This window comes from Acinonyx jubatus, chromosome B4 (assembly GCF_027475565.1).
Source record: "Acinonyx jubatus isolate Ajub_Pintada_27869175 chromosome B4, VMU_Ajub_asm_v1.0, whole genome shotgun sequence".
NCBI classification, from domain to species: Eukaryota; Metazoa; Chordata; class Mammalia; order Carnivora; family Felidae; genus Acinonyx; species Acinonyx jubatus.
The window spans coordinates 16,097,338-16,119,005 of NC_069387.1; the positions used below are offsets into that span (position 1 = coordinate 16,097,338).

General features: G+C 35.3%; 1 protein-coding gene across 3 annotated transcripts in view; it reads left to right on the forward strand.

Annotated features, from left to right (window-relative positions):
• STAM (signal transducing adaptor molecule) overlaps positions 1 to 21,668 on the forward strand; it is a 78,192-nt gene that overhangs the window by 17,491 nt on the left and 39,033 nt on the right. The window contains exons 1-4 of one of the 3 annotated variants that reach the window (XM_053225359.1): positions 620 to 2,160; positions 3,704 to 3,788; positions 20,000 to 20,075; positions 20,157 to 20,252. In XM_053225359.1, the coding sequence (XP_053081334.1) occupies positions 3,721 to 3,788; positions 20,000 to 20,075; positions 20,157 to 20,252 (240 nt within the window). In that variant the 5' untranslated portion in view covers positions 620 to 2,160; positions 3,704 to 3,720. Of the gene's footprint in view, positions 1 to 619; positions 2,161 to 3,703; positions 3,789 to 19,999; positions 20,076 to 20,156; positions 20,253 to 21,668 lie in introns of those variants that run through there. The other 2 variants (XM_027073542.2, XM_053225360.1) reach the window with 2 other exon arrangements.

A 21,668-nucleotide genomic window follows, 5' to 3' on the forward strand; every position in this document is an offset into this window, starting at 1 on the left:
TCTGTAGATGCCAATTATGTTCAATTGTCTGATGGTATTGTTGAATTCAACTTTGTCCTTACTGATTTTCTGCCTGTTGGATTTGTCCATTTTTTTTTTATAGAGGGCTGTTGAACTCTCCAATTATATTAGTGACTTCATTTATTTACCTTTGCAGTTCTGTTACTTTTTGACATTGTTATTTTAACATTCTGTAATTAGGCATGTACATAGTAAGGATGTTAGGTCTTTTTTGGAGAATTAAACCCTTTACCTTATGTAATGCCTCTATCCCTGGTAACTTTACTTGCTCCCAAATCTGCTCTGTCTAAAATTAATGTAGCTACTCCCACTTTCTTTTAATTGATGTTAGCATAGTATCTCTTTCTCCATCTCTTTATTTTTAATGTTTATGTGTCTTTGTATTTAAAGTGGGCTTCCAGTAGACAAAATATGTTGCATCTTGTTTTTTTTATCACTTTGATAATATTTGTATTTAGACCATTAACATTTAGACCATTAATGTGGTATTGTTGGATTAATATCTACCATATCTGTTACAGTTTTCTAGTTGTAGCCCTTGTTATTTTTTTCTATTTTTTCTTCCACTTTTTCTTTTTTTTTTTTGCCTTTTGTGACTTTAAGGCAACATTTCATATGATTCAGTCTTCTCACTTTTGTAGCATATTAATTAACTTCTATTTTTGCTATTTTTAGTGGTTGCTCTTTCAAATAACATACCACTTCACTGGTAGTGCAGGCAAGTGAAACGAATAATGAAATATTCATAGTTCCTCTCTCCTTTTCCTGATATCCTTGCTGTCATTTATTTCACTTTTATGGAAACACACATACACCCTATCCTATATCATTTTCTTCTCTCTGAAGAGCTCTTTTTTTAAACATTTTTTTTGCAAGGTGAGTTTATTGGCAACAAATTTCTTTAATGATTCTTTGAGAAAGTCTTTATTTCTGCTTTCCTCTTGAAGAATAATTTCACAGGGTACATAATAGGTTGATGGTTATTTTCTCTCATTGCTAACTATTTCACTCCATTTCCTCCTTGTTTGCAGGGTTTCTGAGATGTCAGATGTAATTCTTATGTTCACTCCTGTTTAGACAAGGTATTTTTTTCTGCTGATTTCTTTTTATATTTGTTTCTTTATCATTGATTTTTTGCAGCTTGAAAATGATATAACTAGGTGTAGTTTTTTGATATTTATTGTGCTTGGTGTTCTTGGAGCTTCCTGGACCTGTGGTTTGATGTCTGACATTGGTTTGGGGAAATGTTGAGTTGTTTTTGCTTCAAGTATTGTTTCTTTCCTCTCTGCTATTTCTTTATTTCTAATGTTTATTTTGGGGTGGGGGCTGACATGGGGCTCAAACTCACAAACCTTGAGATCATGACCTGAGCCCAAGTTGGACGTCTAATCAACTGAGCCACCAGGCACCCCTCCTCTCTGCTGTTTCAATTATGTCTACGTTTGACTTTTTGTAGTTTCCTACAGTTCTTGGATGATCTGTTGCAGGTTTTTGTTTTTTTTTTTTTTCTTCCAGTCATCTTTTTTTTTTCTCTTGCTTTTCAGTTTTGGAAGTTCTTCTTGACATATGTGCAAGTCCAGAGATTCATTCTTCAGCCATGTCCAAGTCTGCTGATGAGTCCCATCACAGGCATTCATTTCTATTAGACTGTTTTTGGTCTCTAGCATTTCTTTTTGATTCTTTCTTAGAATTTCCTTTTTTTTTTTTTTTTTTGCTTTTTTTCCATTTCTTTGCTTACAATATGTTCTTGCATATTGTCTCCTTTTTCCTTTAGAGCTCTTAGCATATTAATCAGAGCTTTTAAAATTCCTTTTCTGATAATTCCAACATTTCCTGTCATGTGTGAATCTGGTTCTAATATTTACTCTTCAAACTGTGATTTTTGTTTTATACGGTGGCTTGCTGAAAGCTAGACCAGTTGTAATGGTAAGATGTTAGGTAAGAAGAAGTGTTCTGTAGTCTGGTGGGTAGGTAGTCTTTTAAAATGAGCCTTTGCCCCTGAGGTGTGAATTTCTCCCATGCTCAGCTTTTTCTTCCCTCTTAGGTGAGAAAGGATTGCCAGATGGGCTGCAATTGGGTAATCCCCTTACAAACATGAAGGCTGGAGCAGACTGGAGTTGGGAATTTCCTTTACCCTAGGTGGGTTAATCTCTGGTAAAACACTAGTGGGTTAGGTGCTAGTTAAAATAATTAACAGGTAGGCCTTGTTAAGAAGAGAATGCTCTGGTGTATCTCACAGTGGTTATCGTCTCCCTTCCTCTGCTGAAAAATAGAAAATTTTCTCTGGTGTTCACCTTGAGATCCTGGGAGAGCTTATGGAAGTAAAATTTGCAAAAATGCAGTAACTCTCTTGTGTCCAGGCCCCTTTGGATTTTAACTCAGAATTGTGCACATTTAGCTTCTAGCAATTTGGCTGTTAAAATTTAGATCTATGGTACTGGTTTCTGGTGACGTTTCTGCTCATGGGTTTCTGCTTTGTTGTTTTTCTATGTATCCATCTATCTGTGTGTCTCAGATTTTTGGGACAGCATTTGTCCTGTGATCCCACTTCTGAGGGATCTAAGAAGAGTTGTTTTCACTTTATTTAATAGCTTTTTACTTGGTTGGTTGGAGTGGTAACTTCCAAGTTCCTTAAGTGCTGTACTGGAAACTAGAAGTAATTCCTTATTTTTGGTGCTTATGTGTCAACTGTGCCTGATGTCTCTTTATCAAGGAAACCTTTCTTTATCTTCAGAAAGCAAATCATTCATTTACTCAGGTGGGTGGGAGAGAAGTGGTTGCAAGAGCTTTCGAATAAGGAAGGCAAAGTAGGTACCTATCTACATTTCCCAGAGCATTAACCCATTCTCCCTAAGTCCTTTCTTCTCCACTGTCAGCTGTAGGCATTACCTTCTGCTACTAGGACATGACTTTTCTGAGAATTCGGTGGTGGAAAACAGGCTGGTTCTTAAGCTCTTTTGTTACTGCCAGTATATGACGCACCTTTTTTGGGTCTTCTAAGTAGGTGCCACATGCTTATATTGTTATATAGTTTTTGAGGAATTGTTGCTCATGTTTTTCTTGTCATTGTGTGTTTGCTTCAAAAATCCTTTTGCTGTAATTAAGGGAGGGAGCTTAGTGAGATGATGGACTCAATGTATAGGGTACCTCTGTTGATGATTTAATTTAGTTTGTCAAGTTTTTATTTAATGGAAAATACTCAGTTAAAGCTTGGTTTTCTTTTGTTCATTTTTCCCCCCTTCCCCATGTCAGACACGAAAATCAACAAAATCATATAATTTAATTACCTGAAACATTTTGGTAGAGATTTGTCATGTTTCTTCACTGGCAAGTAAAGCTAAGAATTATTTGATAATGAAGGTATTTCTTATTTTAGTCTTTCTGTGTGTGGAAAAGGGTAGACCTGTATGTAGTTTTTTTTATAAATAAGCATCAGTGGCCTATTTATTATATTAAGTAACAAGCAACTGAAGTGTTTATCAGGAAAATGGTTGTAATAGACAGTAAGGTGCTCCTACCCCCTTTTAAAGATGGACTTGAACATTTCATTGAACACACTCCTGGCAGCCATTCCTATTTGTTGCTGATACTTGATTTTATCACAGTTTATTAATTTGTGATCATTTACCTCTTAAAGATTTTTTAAAATGATATGTCTATGCTTTCTTTCCATAATACACAGAGAAAGCAACCAGTGAGATGAATACTGCTGAGGATTGGGGCCTCATTTTGGATATTTGTGACAAAGTCGGTCAGTCTCGCACTGGGTAAGTGTTGCAGAGTTTCAAAGGAGCTTTATTTATTCTCTTTATTAACGTGAATAAAATGAGAGCCACAAGGTAAAGCATATTACAAATTAGTTTGAGAATTTTTGGCCGGCAAGATTTGAGGAATCATCCCATTTAAGTTACTCTTTATGACCATTTAGGGTAACATGACTGGTAACAATGTTGCTATTTTAATTACCCTTGTCCATAGTTGCTTCCTGAAGTCTAGCTTTTTCCACTGATTTTTAAAACCATTAGTGATTTCTCAGCTATCAAGTTTCATGGTTATTTTTCAGTTCTTTTCTTCTTTGTCATATCTGCAACATTGCACCTAATTGAAAAGAGTGGCTATGAAAGAGAGTTTTAGGACAGTATAATCCTAAACTTTTTGGTGTAAAGCCTAATACAGAGCTTTCAATACAGCAAATGGATTAACAACTGGTATACAGATTAATAGTTTCCTTAATTCCTGGGCTAATAATGTGAGGTTATTAGTAGCCTCATTTACCCCTTTGTGCCACAAAAATACTGTCTTGTTTATGTACTTGGTTGTGAAAAATGTCAGAGAGCATTGCTGTATTATACTTGATTCTTGTGGTGCTAATCTTAACCCTCTGATGATGCTTTCTTTGGCTCTCCTTCCTTCCCTTCTAAATATATGCTTCCTTAAACTTTCTTTGATCCATTTTTTCCCTAATACTTTTTTCTTTTCTAGTACTTTTTTGTTTTAAATCTTACAACTTCTTTATATCTTTATATGGGTGACATCTCTATTTTCAGTTGTGATTTTTCTCACTCTAGCACTAGTCTTGAGGACACATCATTGTTTCTGGACATGATACTGTATAAGCTTTCATCTCAACATGTAGAAACCTGAAGTCATGTCTCTTTTTGCTTTAAACCTTTTTTCCCCTCGTTTGTTCTCTGTCTCTGTTAATGACAAGATTATTTCATTTGTTCTTAAAACCTCAGAGTCACCTCCACGTTAATATTGTTGAGAAATTCTGTCAGTCTGCCTCCATAGTATCTCTCAAAAGTGTTGATATTTTGAAGTTTCCTCAGTTAACTTCTTGAGCATAGCCAAACCAGGCAGGGGCAGTTTGTCCTCAAGGTCTTTCTACCCCTTCAGTCAAGCCCTTTTTGGCCCATAACATGCAGCCCTTGTCCCCAGAACAGCCAAGTTCCCCAAAGCGTGGCCTCCACATGTGGCCTCATCCATATCCCCTTTGTTGTTATTACATATTAGCATGCTGAGTCCTTTTCTGACCTGAGTCCTGACCCTGTTAGTTCCTTAATTTAATTGGAATTGGAGTAGCTACTGTTTGCTACGGATCTATTCCTTTTTCTCTATTTCTGTTGGTCCCATTTTACGTGAGACATTCGCTACCGTGCCTGGACTAGTGAATTAACCTTCTGATGTTTCTTTCTATTTCCATTTTTTTCTGTCCGCTTCTTATATCTCGTTACCATATAACAACTCCTCCCATGTTACTCCCCTCCCTTCTGCACTCAGTTAAGTCTGACCTCCCTCTAGGCATCTGGCTCTCTTATTTTCCATTTATTTTTCCCCTGGGTACCATTTTTTTCAACTCAAGCTTTTCAGTTGCCAGTGCTTTTCTACCTTAGTTTAATGCTTTTGGTCATTCTATTCCTTTAGTGTGAAATATTTTATTCTCCCATTTTCTGTCTCTGTGTCTCATATCCTTGCAGGCCCAATGTAGATACCATTTCTCCTAGAAGCTTTCTTTATCCCCTTTGCTGCAGATCATATCACGGTCCTGTGAATCCTCAAAACACTCTATCAAAATCACTCTTATTTTTGTTTTGTTTGTGTTGTAGTAACTTATATCTATCTGGTAGGCTTAGATTTGTAGAGTAGACAGGTCCGTGAATTTTTGTTGTGCAGAGGAAAGAAGCAGCAAGCTGAGTGGTTGAGAGCATGGACTTTGGAGTGACACTGCCTGGGTTCACATCTGAGCTCTGACCACTTTCCTTGTTTGCTATGGAGGATTAAAAATAGCATCTTCTATGTAGGGGGCAAATTGTTAGTGTGAGATTGGTTAACATGTGTAAAATGTTTATAGTCGTACCTGGCATGTGGTTAACTGGGTGCAACTTTACCTCTTTTTGATTCAAGTTCCAGTTTTCTGACAGTTTGTCCCTTAAACACTAGGTATCAACCTAGCTGCATCCCTGTATATTTTGGAGATACAAGTTTTATCTGGTATTTCAGTTACTAAGTCCCTCTTCTCTTCATTCTGTCAGTTTTCTTTTTATGTTGATAAAGATAAAATTGATATTCCATTTTGTAGTCACCTTTTATAATGGGTTAGTTGCTTGAAATGCAAAGATTAAACTCCCTGTCATTACTAGAAATATTTCATATTTTTCCAATTAAATAATTTATAATCTATCTGAAATTCTGTGTAATGTACAATGAAGCTGAAGAGATCAGTTTGTTTTTCTTCATGTTAACATTATTTTCCTAGTAACATTTATTTGTTATTCTTTCCCCTATTTTTTTCTTGTAGTGAGAACTTTTAAGTCTACTCCCTTTGCAACTTTAAAATTACGATAAAGTGTTGTAACTGTACTCTCCATGCTGTAATTGCATCCTCAGAACTTACTTGTAACTGGAACTTTGTACCTTTTGACCACCTTCACCTTCACCTCACCCCCATTCCCCACCTCTGGAAACCATGAACCTGTTCTCTATTGCTGTGAGTTCAGTTTTATTAGATGTCACATATCGGTGAGATCATATAGTATTTGTCTTTCTCTGACTTATTTCACTTAGCATAATGCCCTCAAGGTCCATCTATGTTGTCCTTATATATTTAATATGTCTTAATTTAATGGCAACCCTCTTGCACTGCTGGTGGGAATGCAAACTGGTGCAGCCGGTCTGCAAAACAGCATGGAGATTCCTCAAAAAATTAAAAATAGATCTACCCTCTGACCCAGCAATAGCACTGCTAGGAATTTACCCAAGGGATTCAGGAGTGTTGATGCATAGGGGCACTTGTACCCCAATGTTTATAGCAGCACTCGCAACAAGAGCCAAATTATGGAAAGAGCCTAAATGTCCATCAACTGATGAATGGATAAAGAAATTGTGGTTTGTTTACACAATGGAATACTACTTGGCAAGGAGAAAGAATGAAATCTGGCCATTTGCAGCAATGTGGATGGAACTGGAAGGTATCATGCTAAGTGAAGTAAGTCAGTCAGAGAAGAACAGATACCATATGTTTTCATTCATATGTGGATCTAGAGAAAGTTAACGAAGACCATGGGGGAGGGGAAGGGGAAAAAAAGTTAGAGAGAGGGAGGGAGGCAAATAATAAGAGACTTGTAAACACTGAGAATAAGGGTTGATGGGGGGTGGGAGAGAGGGGAAAGTGGGTGATGGGCATTGAGAAGGGCACCTGTTGGGATGAGCACTGGGTGTTGTGTGGAAACCAATTTGACAATAAATTATGTTAAAAAATAAATACATAAAAATAATTCATAGAATTCAAAAAAGGTCTTAGTTTGTAACTTTAAAAGCTGTGTTCCATTTGTGTGTTTTAAATATAATATCAATAGTTTAGACACATGCTCATTTTTTTTTCGTATTTATTTTAGATAGCTGTCATTATATTCCTGAATATTTCAGCTATCTTTTGGGCATTTAAAAAAAGTGTTTACGTATTTTGAGAGAGAGAGAGAGTACTAGAGCTAGCGGGAGAGGAGCAGAGAGAGAGAGGGAGACAGAATCCCAAGCAGGCTCTGTGCTGTCAGCACAATGCCTGACGTGGGGCTCGATCCCACAAAGAGATCATGACCTGAGCCACAATCAAGATATGCTTAACTGACTGAGCCACCCACACGCTCCTCTTTTGGGCATTTTAATTGACATTGTGCAATTTTTATGAATTTACTTAGGGAGTATTTTCAACTTTGCTAATTTAAACAATGAAGTGTAGCTCTGTGTGTGCTTTTTATTTTTTTGTTTATTTTTGAGAGAGAGACAGAGCACAAGTTGGGGAGGGGCAGAGAGAGCAAGGGAGACACAGAATCGGAAGCAGGCTCCTGACTCTGAGCTGTCAGCACAGAGCCCAACGCAGGGCTCAAAACCATGAACCTTGAGATTGTGACCTGAGCCGAAGTCAGACAACTGAGTCACCAACTGAGATCAACTCAGTCAACCAACTGAGCCACCCAGGCGTCCCTAGTTCTGTTTGTCCTTTCAAGTAGTCTTTTCTCCTTTCCTCTTCTCTCTTTTCCTTCCACTTGTATTTCCTCCCTTAACATTTATTTCTTTCTGATTCCTTTAAATCCTCATTAAGTTAATTTCCAAGCATTTGTTTATTTATATGAATGTAATATGTCTTCACAGCTCTCATTAATAAAGAATTGTTTGAAAAGGATTAAATAGTAATTGAGATGCTATTCTGATATTATTGAGCTTTAAAAAAATTTTCAAACTCTTAATATTTGTTCATGTGTGATTTCTCTTTAAGAATAATGTTTTATATTTATCCAGGTGCATTTCACTTTTTGTTGTAACTTGGTAATTTCATAATAGGAAGTGGTAACCATTAGGGCCACCTATTAGGACTTTTCACAGGCCCTGGGCACTTTTGCCTTCATGGGTCCATTTCTCCCTGAAAATTAATAAAACTATTTTATGACTGTGTTGTTATCAAGACAATATATTATTACACATCGAAACATTTTCTTTGCCTCAGAAGTTCATTTTTTTCCTTTTCTTTTAAAATAAAACATTTTTGTGGGCCCCTGAAATTATTGTGTTGTACCTACATGCCTAAGAAGGATTGTTACAAATTGTGTCAGATAGTCTCAGATCGACTTCGTAGTAGAAAATTATTCAAGTTCTTCTCAGGTGAGTAGTAAACTATGGGATACTTACGGTGGTGTTCATACTTCTTTTGTTTGCTTGTCTGCTTTTATTGTGTGTGGTAAAGTACATACAGTGTACCATAAAATTTATAAGTTTAACTGTTTTGTGGCATTCAGTACATTCACGTTGTTATGGGGTCAGCGTCACTATCCATCTCCAGTACTCTTTGTCATGCCCAGCTGAAACTGTTTACTAGAAAACTCCTCATAGCCCTCTCCCCCAAGCATCTGGTAACCACTTAAAATTTGTTTTTAATCTCTGAAATCATTTTGTAGTTAGTGTATATGAAGAACTTGAGATCTGGTTTACGTTTACTTTAGTTTAATCATATGTTTAGTTATGATTGCTGATGGTAGCATAAGAATATTGGATATTACTGTGGGTTGTCAGTGAGGTATTCTGGATACCTGGTTGCGCTTTACAGAAGATTGGTGTGAGAGGGGCGTTCCTGAAACTACACCCATGTGATGTGACATTTCCTGAGACAAATTTAGGTAGGGTAGGTTGAAGTAGAGGGTAGTTATGGATTGGAATGCATTTCATAAGCTTTTTTGTGTACTAGGCAACAGTCTGGATTTTTTAAGGAAGCATTGCCATTTGGTGTTAATCTAATTTTATAAAATATACAGATCTATTTAAGAGGGTGGATTTGGGGATTTGTGCAGGGAACTTGAGGGAAAGTTTTTTTTTCTGTAAGCTTTGATATTTTTATCAAAATGATTTATAACCATCAGTATATTGTAGAATTATTTAGTGCACAAATAAAATAATTTATATCAAGTCTTTCTTCCCCCACCTACCCCCCACAAATCCTTTTCTTCTTCTTCTTTTATTTTTAACCAAAAAAATCTATCTATTCAAATAGATTGCATCTATCTATTCAAATAGATGAATAGATAACTTTTCATCTATTTTAAAGTTACGGCAGTTTGGAAAATAGTTTCAAGTCTTAAGGGGAAGAAAAAGAGCTGTCGTTGTGAAATTGTCTTTAGTCAGAACTGTGACCCAGAAACACAGCTTCCAATGTTTTGAAAAATCTTCCGTAATGATTTCTCTTTTAAAAGTCCTGTTGTTCTATCCTTTAAACCATAGGTATATATGTGTGAGTGTATTTATGTGTGTTGGTTTCAGGAAATACATATGCTCGTATAAAATACATACTTTTTTTGTTTTAAGTTTATTTACTTATTTTGAGGGGAAGAGAGAGAGAGTACACAAGCAGGGGAGGGGCAGAGAGAGAGGGAAAGAATCCCAAGCAGGCTCCAAGCTGTCAGCGTGGAGCCTGATGCGGGGCTCTACCCCATGAACCATGAGATCATGACCTGAGCTGAAATCCAGTGTCGGTTGCTTAGCCGACTGAGCCATGCAGGTGTCCCTGTACTTTTTTCTTTTAAAAATAGATCTATTTTGGCTCAAAAATTAAAACTTAAAAAGATGACATTGATAAGTCTAATGGCCATCCCTGTTTTTCTCCCCATCTTCCATAGGTACCACTTTTGTTTCTTTTGTATCTTTCTGTTGTTTCTTTCCTGAAATATGAATTTATTTCCCATTTATATGTAATGAGCATATTGTATATACTATTCGACATTTTTAGTTAATTCATTAACATATCCTGGTAGCCTTAGAAATGTGTTTCTTTTAATGTTTGTTAGTAATGCATTGCTTGTTAAATAGACAAATTTAGAAATCATTTTCTAGTTTAACATCAATTTTTGATTAGTGATATGTAGAATATTTAACACACTTTAGTAATTGCTAACTAAAATTATCTAATTAACGATTGTAAATAATTGTATCAATCTCAGGAAGCCTAGTAGATGTTATTACTGTTTGCTTCATATAAGGTTATTGAAGGTTTTTTTAAGCCTGAAATGTTTGAATATGCTGGACTTAAAACCTTAAAGAACATTTTTAAAGTTTTTTCTGACTTCCTAAGATATTCACATGATTTTTAGTGTGCGGTTCCAGTGTATGAGTAAGTACTGAAAAATGCCTAGCCATTGAGGTCATATGATGGACTGAAAGGTCATTTCAGAATCAAGAGAACTTGAATGATGGTAGCAGTTTTCCTTAACATGTCTTCACATAATGAACAGCTTTTGTCTATTAGTTTTAATTGATTTGTCTATATTCTCATGTGAAAAATAAATGTGAAGGGTAGGTCTTGATTACCCCCAATAACAAGTTAAAATTAAAGTTCAGAAATTGACATCCAGATTGATTTCCGCTATTATTTTATGTCTGAACTGTTTTTGCTTGGCTTTAGACAAAGATACAGTTGACTGAATGTGGAAAACATGATACAGATTTTCTCTTTACTTGGCTAAGGGGTCTATTTAGGTAGTAAATCATTGATTTATTCCTATAGAATTAGAAGGGTAATGGTAGTCTTTACTGACATTTTGTGAAAAATACAAATAGGGGCCTTTGGAAAAGAATTTGCTAAAATTTTTATGCTTTTCATTTTGTCTGTATCATCTTGACTTGGGCTGTGACTATTTCTGTTTTTCAACTGGGAATTGATAGAATATTTCCTGATATTTTTAAGGAAAAAATAATCTCTGACTCACACATTTTCAGTCCGGTAGAGAAACAGATGTCTTTCAATACCCTTAATTTTCAAGGTCTTTTAAGTGCTTTTTTTAAGAATGGTAGCCAACTGTTGTTGATGGCATCACTCATTTTTTCTTTTATTTGACAAAACAGTGAGTACTGGCCAGGTATCATGCTTCAAGTATGCAGTGGTAAATAAAGCAATATAGCCTTTGTCATCAGCTGTGGTGACAGTCTACTTGTGGAAGGTAGAAATAGACAACAAGTGAAGGAGATAGTGATCAGAGTGCTTTAGTGGAGAATAAAAGGGGAGACCTACTTAGATTTTTTAGGAAAGCTCTAGTGTGAAGGGGTAACATTTACGTTACTTTAAAGCTGAGAAGAAGCAAAGAGCTGAAAGCAAGAAGTCCCAGGCAGAGGGAGTAACATCTACATGAATCCTGCAAGCTTAGTGCTTTTTAAGAACTTGAAAGGTACAGGGTAGCTGGAGAAGAGGTGATTTGCCCTAAATGAGTACAGAGTTGGATATAAGAGAAGGAGTGAGTTAGAAAAATAGAAGTGCTAGTTGGAATGCTTGAAATTGAGATTATAGAGGGTTTTCATTTATTGGCAATAATATGGTCTAGGATTATGACCATGGTAGTTAATAATAATAAAGTGGGATAGAAGTTGAAAAGACAAGATATTGGGAACAGCACCTGTGTAGTAATGAACATCTCTGCGAATTAAGACAGGAGTGATGTTGGAGAGAGTAGTAGGGAGCCAGGAGTTAAAATCATTGAGGGATGAGGGGGTAATTGAGGTTTTTTAAATAATTGCATTAAGAAGATAGTCTGACCTGATGAAAACTGGACTGTTTTAGGAAAGAGGGAGGGAGAATGATTTGGAAGTAGTAAAGGGGGCAAAGAAGGCCCATATATAGTAAGAGTAGTGTCGTCCCTAGCCAGATTTCTATAGAGCAAAAGGCCTGAGGAGCAGGGCTTTTGTTGACAACAGACTGTGAATTCTAGAGGACAGAGTGGAGAAGTTTCAGAAGGTGGAAAGTAATGCATAGGCAGAGCTGTTTAATGATGAAAAGAATAGTCTGGAGCTTCTCTTTAGGCACTGGGAAATAGGAATAATAGACATGTGTTCTCAAATTCTCAATTATTGTTTAGTAGAGAAAGTTGAGTGCCTAAGACTTGCTCTAGACCTTTGCAGATGGAACCTTTGAGACCTGGGAAGGAGTGGTTGGGGCTCTCTTTTGACCCCTGTCCATAAAGGTGAAGAGGCTTCAGATGGGATAGTCTTTTTTTTTTTTTTTTTTTTTTAACTAAATTTCACTTAGCATACAGTGTAATATAAATTTCAGATGTACAATATAGTAATTCATCCCTTCCATATACATCACTGTGGGCTCATCATGGGATAGTCTTCCATAGAGTTGAAGGTTTCACTCTTATCATTTGCAAAGTTGAATGTCCTTTTCTATGTTTAAGAGCTTTTTATGTTTCCTTTTCTGTGAACTGTCTGTACATATCCTTTCATTTCTTATAGTTTTTGATACATTAGGGACAGACCTTGTCTATAATTTGAGTTATGTGTATATATGTGTATATGTATGTTACATTGTTCTTTTGACTTTGTTGTTTTTCCATTTAGAAGATTTTAATTTTATATGGTTATTATGGTTTGTAGAATTATGAATTGTATAGGACTTTCCCTCTCTCAGGCTTTACTGGAATTAACTCATTTTTTCTTTGTGGTTTCATTTTTTTGTTTGTTTGTTTGTTTGTTTCGTAATTAATAGACTTTGGTTTTTAAATGCAGTTTAAAAAAACTTTAATGTTTATTTTTTTGAGGAAGGGAGAGAGAAAGAGCACAAGCAGGGGAGGGGCAGAGAGAAAGGGAGACACAGAATCTGAACTAAAGTAGGCTCCAGGCTCTGAGCTGTCAGACAGCCCCAATACAGTTTTAGATTTGCAGAAAAAGTGAGCATACAGAACAAAGAATTCTGTATACCCACTCTATCCCTTACGTGAAGCTACCCCTATTATTAACATCTTGCATTGTGTGGGACATATGTTATAAGTAGTGAATCAGTAATGGTACATTATTATTAACTAAGGTCCACAGTTTCCATAAAGTCTCATTTTGTGCTGTACACTTTTATGGATTTTGACAAATCTTTAATGATATGTATCTGTCATTACAATATCACACAATAGCTTCACCATCTTGAAAAGGTCCTTTGCTCCACCTGTTCATTCCTTTTTTCCCTTTTTCTGAACCTTTGACAACCATTGTTTTGGTTTGGGTTTTTTACTGCTTTTATAATGCTGCCTTTACTAAAATATCATATAATTGAGGTGATATAATATATAGCTTTTCATACTGGCTTCTTTTATTTAGCAAAAGGCATTTAAGTTTCATCTGTGTCTTTTCATGGCTTGATAGCTCACTTCCTTTTATTTCTGAATAATGATTCCTTCCAGTTTTTGGTAACTGTGAATAAAGCCAGTATGAAATATATTCAGGTACAGGTGTTTTGTGTGTGGACGCAGGCTTTCAAATTCAGTTGGGTAAATACCTAGGAGCATGGTTGCTGGATCATTTGGAAGACTATGATTGGCTTTGTAAGAAACTGCCAAATTGTCTTCCAAAGTCTCTGTACTGGTGGTTTCGGTTTTTACATTTAAATCTTTGATCTATTTGGAATATCCTCTTATGTAGTATAAGGTATGGCTCTAACTTTATTCTTTTCTGTTTGGGTACCTAAAATTCCAGCGCCATTTTTTTTGTATAATCCATGTTTTTCCTGTCTGATTTGAAATACTGCCTTTATAATATTATGCTCCTTTACATATATATACACTGTGTATATTACCCCAACTATTTTAGAACTTTATCTTTTGTTTCATTCGTGCTGCTACCACCTGATTTCAATTGTTAAAGCCTTAGACTACATTTCAGTAATTGACAGGGCTAGATTTCCTTTTCTGCCCCCCCCCCCCCTGAAGTTTTTCTAAATACTCCTTCCCCTTCCTCCTGTCCCCATATAAACCTTGGGATTGGCTTGACTAGTTTAAAAACAAAACTGTTTCTTTTTAAATTGGCTTTGTTTTGAATTAATAAATTGTCTCTATGATACTAAATCTTCCTATCCAAGAACATAGCATATCTTTGTATTTTTTAGTAGTGTTGCAAAGTTTTCCTCTTACAGTCTTGAACATTTTTGGTGAAGTGTCTTATATTTTGTCCTTTTGGCTACTGTTTAAGTGGAGTCTTTCTTTAACTGGCTGTTTGATAGGAATTTTCTCTTTTTAATGGTGGACTGTATTAAATATAACATCTGTTTATCCCGAAGAGAATGACCCATTGTAAGGGGCAAAAGAAGATGATGATTGAGGAAGTGGGGATAGTAGCAGGAGCCAAGTCCTTGACTAGCATAGGGTTCTGATTCAATCTCATTTTTTCATCTTTATTTGTCCTAGACAATGATTTTACTTTTGTATTTTACTGCAGTTTTTAAAACACCATATATTTTATAGCTAGGACCTGTAGAATCCTCGAGACTGTAGAGATCGTTTCATAGATGAGGAAGCTAAAGCCCTGAGATTTTATTTTTTATTTATATAAAAGAATTAAAATTTATTTTAGAGAGTAAGCATTGCATGCAAGTGGTGGGGGAGGGGGAGAGGGGGAGAGAGAGAATCTTGGGCTCCATGCTAAGCATGGATCCCACGACGCTGGGATCATGACCTGAGTCAAAATCAAGAGTTGGACACTCAGCTGACTGAGCCACCCAGGCACCGCAAGCACTGAGATTTTTAATGTGACTTTTCCAAAAGTAGTAGCAGAGGCAAAATTCAAAATTGGGTTTTTACTCCCAATTTTATTTTTTCTCACTTCTTTGTGCTGTGTTCTTAGGCACTTAAAACGAACAGTTATTTGAAAGTTAAAGTCATGAATCAAGACATGCCAATCTGATATTGAAGTATCAATATGTATTGATATACATGTATTATATATTATAATATATGTATTATATATTGTATTGTATAGTATATGTATTATGTATTGCACATATTTTGCATTACGTGTATTATATGTCATGGATCTGTGGGTTAACAGCTGGGCACTTCTTGCTTGAGGTCGCTCATGAACTTGCAGTCACCTGATGGCTGGGACTGGAGTCATCTGAAGGCCTGAGTGGGATGATGCTCAATATGGCTGGCACTTGATGGCTGGCAGTCAGTTAGGACCTCAGCTGGAGCTATCACTTGAAACACTAACCAAAACCTATACATGTGGCTTGAGTTTCTCACTGAATAGTAGCTGGGATCTCAGAGGGAGCTTCCTAAGAGCAAATGTTCTAAGATGTAGGTGAAGTCTGCACAGCTTTTTATGAACTATTATGTCTCACAGTATTACTTTTACTACATTATGTTGATCAAGCAAGTCACTGAGGTCAGCCCAGATTCAGGAGGAGGGTTAGTAAACTACCTCTTGATAGGAAATGTCATAGTCACTTCATACAAGAGCATGTGGGAAGGGAGTTACTATTGTGGGTATCTTTGGAATACATAATTTGCTACAGAGGCCAGCTCTAAATATTGAATGCGAGCTTTGACCTAGATAACAAAACAATGAATATATCATTAGAGTAAAACAGTGGATTTTAGTAAACAAAATTGTAAATTCCAGTTTTTCATACCTGAGACACACAGTCATTAAGAGCATGAATGACAAATGTGATGTAAGTGTCTCTTACTATTTTTATCTAATATTTATGACTTTTTACATAGAAAGTTGTTCTGTGTTCAGAGTTCTACCCATTTGTAGATATTTGTAAATAAAAACAACTAACATGTGAAAGCTGATTTGGTAGTCATAAAGATTTAGTTTGATGGTGACCTTTTGTGGCTTTGTTTTATATATGACTTGGTAAAACTTAGCTTATGAAAATTCATAAAAGCCAAAGTGAAAATGATGGCATAACATTAGTTAATGAAAACATTATCAGCAGAGTTACTTGCTACCTGTTGAACTTTTTTTCCATAGTGTCATTGTAATATACATGGAGATGGTGATTGAGTCTGACAGTATTGGTGACAGGATTAATCGTAAGGGTCGGCATTGTTCAGCACTCCATATGAACATATGGCACTGTAGGTAGAGGGCTTTTGCTTTCTGGATACTTTTTCAATAAGATGAATGAGCAAGAATGAAACATTTTATTAATTCACTTAGGTTAGGTTAGGTTGAAGAGTGACTGCTGATACAATGTATTTAAAGAATGTGTCTTTCCAGAATTGCCTTAAGAGCTTCATTTCTGCAGTCTGTGTTTTCTGTGGGAAACTGGAAAAGTCTGAATTGCAAAAGAAAGCACGGTAGCATGGCCCTGTGATATTTGTGTCTGAAGATTAAGGAGATTTCACACCTTAGTTTTTCACTTACCTTCGAGCCTAAGATAGTTTATTTTTAGCGGTTGTAACTTCACATAGAAACTGAATGGCTGAGAGTGGTATGATGGGAGATGAGTGGGAGTAGAGAGGATTTGATAGAAAAGAGCCCCCTCTTAAAGCTTTGTCTTGCTTTCTTTGAAGCCCACAGTAGTTTGTTGAGGTGGGTTGGAATAATAACTTGTGAATGGTGAAATTGACTTCAATGCTTTAGTTCATCAGAACTAACATTTGCTAAGGCAGCTGTGTACATTCCTGACAAATCTGTCCATTCTGGCTAGTCTGTGATTTGAGAAAAAGTCGTTAGAAGCCCCAGCTACATGAAAGTACAGGTATCCCCTGCTTTTGGAAGGTTTGTTTTATGCCACTTCGCAGTTACAGAAAGACCTGTTTACTTTAAAAGAAATTTGAAGAGGTTTTTCACTTTTACAAAAAAAGGCCCCAAGTGACTTTCTTTTAATTAATATTGATATTCTCTTTTCTTATCTTGTTTCTGTCTTTTAATCTGTCTATATTTAAAGTAGATTTTCCTGTAGATAGTTTATAGCCAGCATATACCTGGTCCTTTTTTATCCAATTTGAGTCTCTGCCTAGTAATTGGAGTGTTTAGGTTATTTATATTTAATGTAGTTATTGATATGGTTGGATTTAAAGCTACCATTTTGCTGTTAGTTTTCAGTATGTTTTATTTGTTCTTTGTTCCCTTTGTTTTCTATTTTTTTTTCCTTTTCATTTTTTTATGATCATATTTTATCTCCATTTTGGGCCATAACCTGTGGCTCAAAGAGGAAATCACAACAGCATTTGGAAAATATTTTCAGTGAAATGAAAGTGAAAATGAAATATATCAACACTTGGAGGATGTAGCTATAGCTACCCATAGAGGTAAATTTATAGAATTAAATGTTTATATTTGAAGAAGAAATGTCCCAAGTCCATGATCTAAATTTTTATCTTAAGAAACAAGAAGAGCAAACGTAAAGGAAGCAGAAGAAAGGAAATGATGAAAATAAGAGCAGAGACCTATGAAACTGGAAAGAGAAAAACAATAGGGAAAATTCAGAAGTAAAGCTGGTTCTTTGAAAAAAATCTTGTGGATTTTATCCCAGGCATGCAAGCCTGGTTCACCCTTGAAAATAAATCAGTGTAACTTACTGTCTGAAAGCCTGAAGAAAAAACATATAATCATCTCAATAAATGTGGAAAGTTCCTTTGAAAAAAATTCAATTTACATTTGTAACAAAAACTTTAAGAACTAAAGGAAATTTCCTCAACCTGATAAAGGACATCTACAAAAAAATTGTGTATTCAGCACAATAGCAATTATTTGATAGAATTCACTACTGAAGTCATCCGGACTTAGAATTTTCTTTCTTGGAACTCATTTTATAAGCCCTTCAATAGGTCAGTACCAAAAACAAAGAAAAGCACAGACCGGTTATGTACAAAGGTACAAAAATCCTCAGCAATATTGTAATCAAAGCCAATAACATATAAAAAGGATAATGTATTATGACCAACTGTGGTCCAATTTTCTTTTTTTTTTTTTTAATGTTTATATTTGAGAGAGATGGAGAGAGAGACAGAAAGACAGACAGACAGAGACAGTACATGAGCAGGGGAGGAATGGAGAGAGGTGGAGACAATCTGAGGCAGGCTCTAGACTGTGAGCTGTCAGCTCAGAACCCAATGTAGGACTTGAACTCACAAGCTGTTGTATCATGACCTGAGCCAAAGTCGGACACTTAACCAACTGAGCCACCCAGGCACCCCCAATTTTCTTTACGTTATTCATCTATAGTATAATTTTATCGTGGTCTAAAGACATAGCATATTATCATTTCAATTTTTAAAAAGTTAAGTTTTTTTTAATGGTTCAATATATGGTCTATCTTGGTTAGTATTCTGTGTGCACCAGAAGTAATATGTATCCCGCTATTGTAGAGTGCAATGTTCCTTACCTATTTTTCTGTTTGTTTTATCTATTTCTAAGAAAGGAATGAAGTCTCCAACTAAATTGTGGATTTGTCTCTCTTTTCAGTTTTATCAATTTTTGCTTCATGTATTTCGAAGCTCTGTTTTTGGATAAGAATACACATCTAGATCTTTTATGTCTTCTTGGAGAATTGATCCCCTTATCATTATGTAATTTTCCTCTATATCCCTGGTAATGTTACTTAAAGTGCAATTTGTCTGATACTAGTACAGCTACTTCAACTTTCTTGTTTGCAAATCTTTCTTTCCTCCATCCTTTTACTTTTAACTTCTGTAAGTCTTTATATTTAAACAGTTTCTTATAGGGAGCATTTAGGTGGGCCCTGCTTTTTTTAATCCATTCTAGCAATCTCTCTTTTATTCGGTGTGCTTAGACCATTTGCATTTAATATAAATGTTGATATGGTTGGATTAAAATGTCAAAATTTGCTATTTTTCTGGATAATATCTGCAAGGTTGAACTTATGCTTTTTTATTGTCTTTATATACCAATTGAATATTTTTATGATTTTCTTTTATTTCCATTTCTCTTTTAAAAATATTTTTAGTGATGATCTCTATTAAATTTATTTGGTCTTTTTTCCCCTCTGTACTTAAGTTCATGTACCTAAGCATGTCTTCAAGTTTACTGATCTTTTAGAAAATCAAAATTCAGGGAGGCCAAGGGAGACAGAATTTATAAGACACAGTAGAAGGAGCTATATGTAGAAATAGTTCTGGTCTGAATTTTGATTTCTGTTCCCTCAACTCAGATCACCATTCACTTCTTAGGATCATCTTCTCTGCCCTGAGATCCAGAAATTGCCTTTAGGCAGAAAGCCTGTACCGATATTTGAGAAGTGCCTCTGAGTGGAAAGTTGAGGCAAATGTCTGTCTTAATCTAATTGTATTCCTTCTTAGAAACTATTCAACACTGCCTATGGCCTGATGTCCCAAACAGTTACCTGAGTATATATTTTAAGTATATTTTTCTACTTTTCTCATTGTTTACAACAGGAATATAAGTCTGGGTCCAGTTATTCCATCATGACCAGAAGTGGAAGTTTTGGTCTACCATTTTATTTCCAGAACTTTTTTTTCATCCAGAAGCAGTACGGAATGCCTAATGTATGATTGCTAAGGAAGAGAGCCTGTTAATTTTGTTTGAAAAATTTAAAGGAACTTGTTAGTATACAGTTGAATTGTGTCATTAATAAGAATTAAACTTCTCTACCATATTCTGCCTTTTGTATGGTACAGTCTATTACCTATTATGTTAAGGGGGAAAATGGCTGGATGTACTACTAATTGTTACATTTCTCATTTTTTAGACCTAAAGATTGTCTTCGGTCTATTATGAGAAGGGTGAACCATAAAGATCCTCATGTTGCTATGCAGGCTCTGACTGTGAGTGATATCATTTTAAGTTTTACCACAAAAGTTTCTGCTAAAACAGAGCCTTTTTAACTTGCTATTTTATGCTTTTAGCTTCTAGGAGCGTGTGTATCAAACTGTGGCAAAATTTTTCATTTAGAAGTATGTTCAAGAGATTTTGCCAGTGAAGTAAGCAACGTATTAAACAAGGTAAGGGACATTATACAGTCTTTTTCTTTCATGTATTTTATTCAGTTCTTTACATTTTAAATCACAAAGGACTGGTCTGTGCTTTCTTTCTTTTTTTAAAAACGCTTCCTAGGCTATGTCTATTCAGTATGTCAGTATGTAAGTTATTTTGCTGAAGAGACTATAGATTTATGTACTTAGATAATTTTTTTTTCCAAACCAGATTAGACTATATTTAACCTGTTTTCTTCATCATTCCTTTCATCTGATAAGAAAATATGTGTATTTTTTTTATCTGTTAAGTAATACCAGTGTGTTTTGGGCACAGTTTATATAACCATTTGTGTAGCCACAGAGGTATTTTCCCAGTGTAGAAGTGTTCAGAAATACTGCCAAAATATGGCACTGTTTTCATTGTGACATGAGTAAGGCCACTACCTGACCATGATAGGATTTTAATACTATACTCTTTATTTAACTGAATGTATCATAAAAAATTCACTTTAAGCAGTTTAAAAAATTTAAGTTAGTAATATGTGAATTTTCCTAGTAAAAATTTGTGCCTTCTAAAGGTAATTATTTTTTATTTTTTTCAGTGGGGGGAGGGGGAGGATGGAGTGTTATATAATCAAGAAAAATTTTAAGATGTGAAAAGGGAAAATGCCTCATATTTTTTGGGGGAAGATGAGTATTTCTCGGTTTTAGTAGAAAACAGTTCAGAAATAAGATAAAAATTTGTTTCCATAATTCTTTACAGAATTTCTGTACCTTGTTTTCAAACATGATCATGTGTTAATTCTTTTCATGTTTTGCTTTATTCTTTATTTATATTTAGGTGTCTTCTAATTAATAACCATTCTTTTAATGTCCTGAGTGTCCATCAAAATGTATGGTTGTTTATGAATAGATTCTAGTGTATTCTATAATTTAATTGAAGATGTGATATGCAGATTTGTGTTTAGTAGCAAGAACAACTATTTTGAAAAGCAAACAGCTACATACAGGAAAAAGGACTACTTTATTTTCCAAATACATATTGATTTTATACTTAAGGGGGAGGTGTTATTTTGAAGAAATGAGGTTTCTAGGAATATTGACATGCAGTGGACCTCAAACCAGCCTCTGATAATTAAACAACTTGGGGAAAAGACACAGTCAGGCATATTAAAAGTCAGGGATTAGGAATAAAGGAACTATCATTTTTTTCTCTTCCCAGCTTATTTTTTACTGGTCTGCAAAATTACCAAAACAAAACAGACTACTTTTCTGTGTCTTCCTGATGTACAAAGCTCGCTTAGTTGCGAAATACTCTAAAAAGTTCTGTCTCTCTGACCTCCAGTATAAGTTAGTACACACTGTTTTACTTTGATATGAGGGATGTATGTTGGTATCACCTATTGTTTTTTCATAATGTGAAAAAATATTTGATTACTTCTA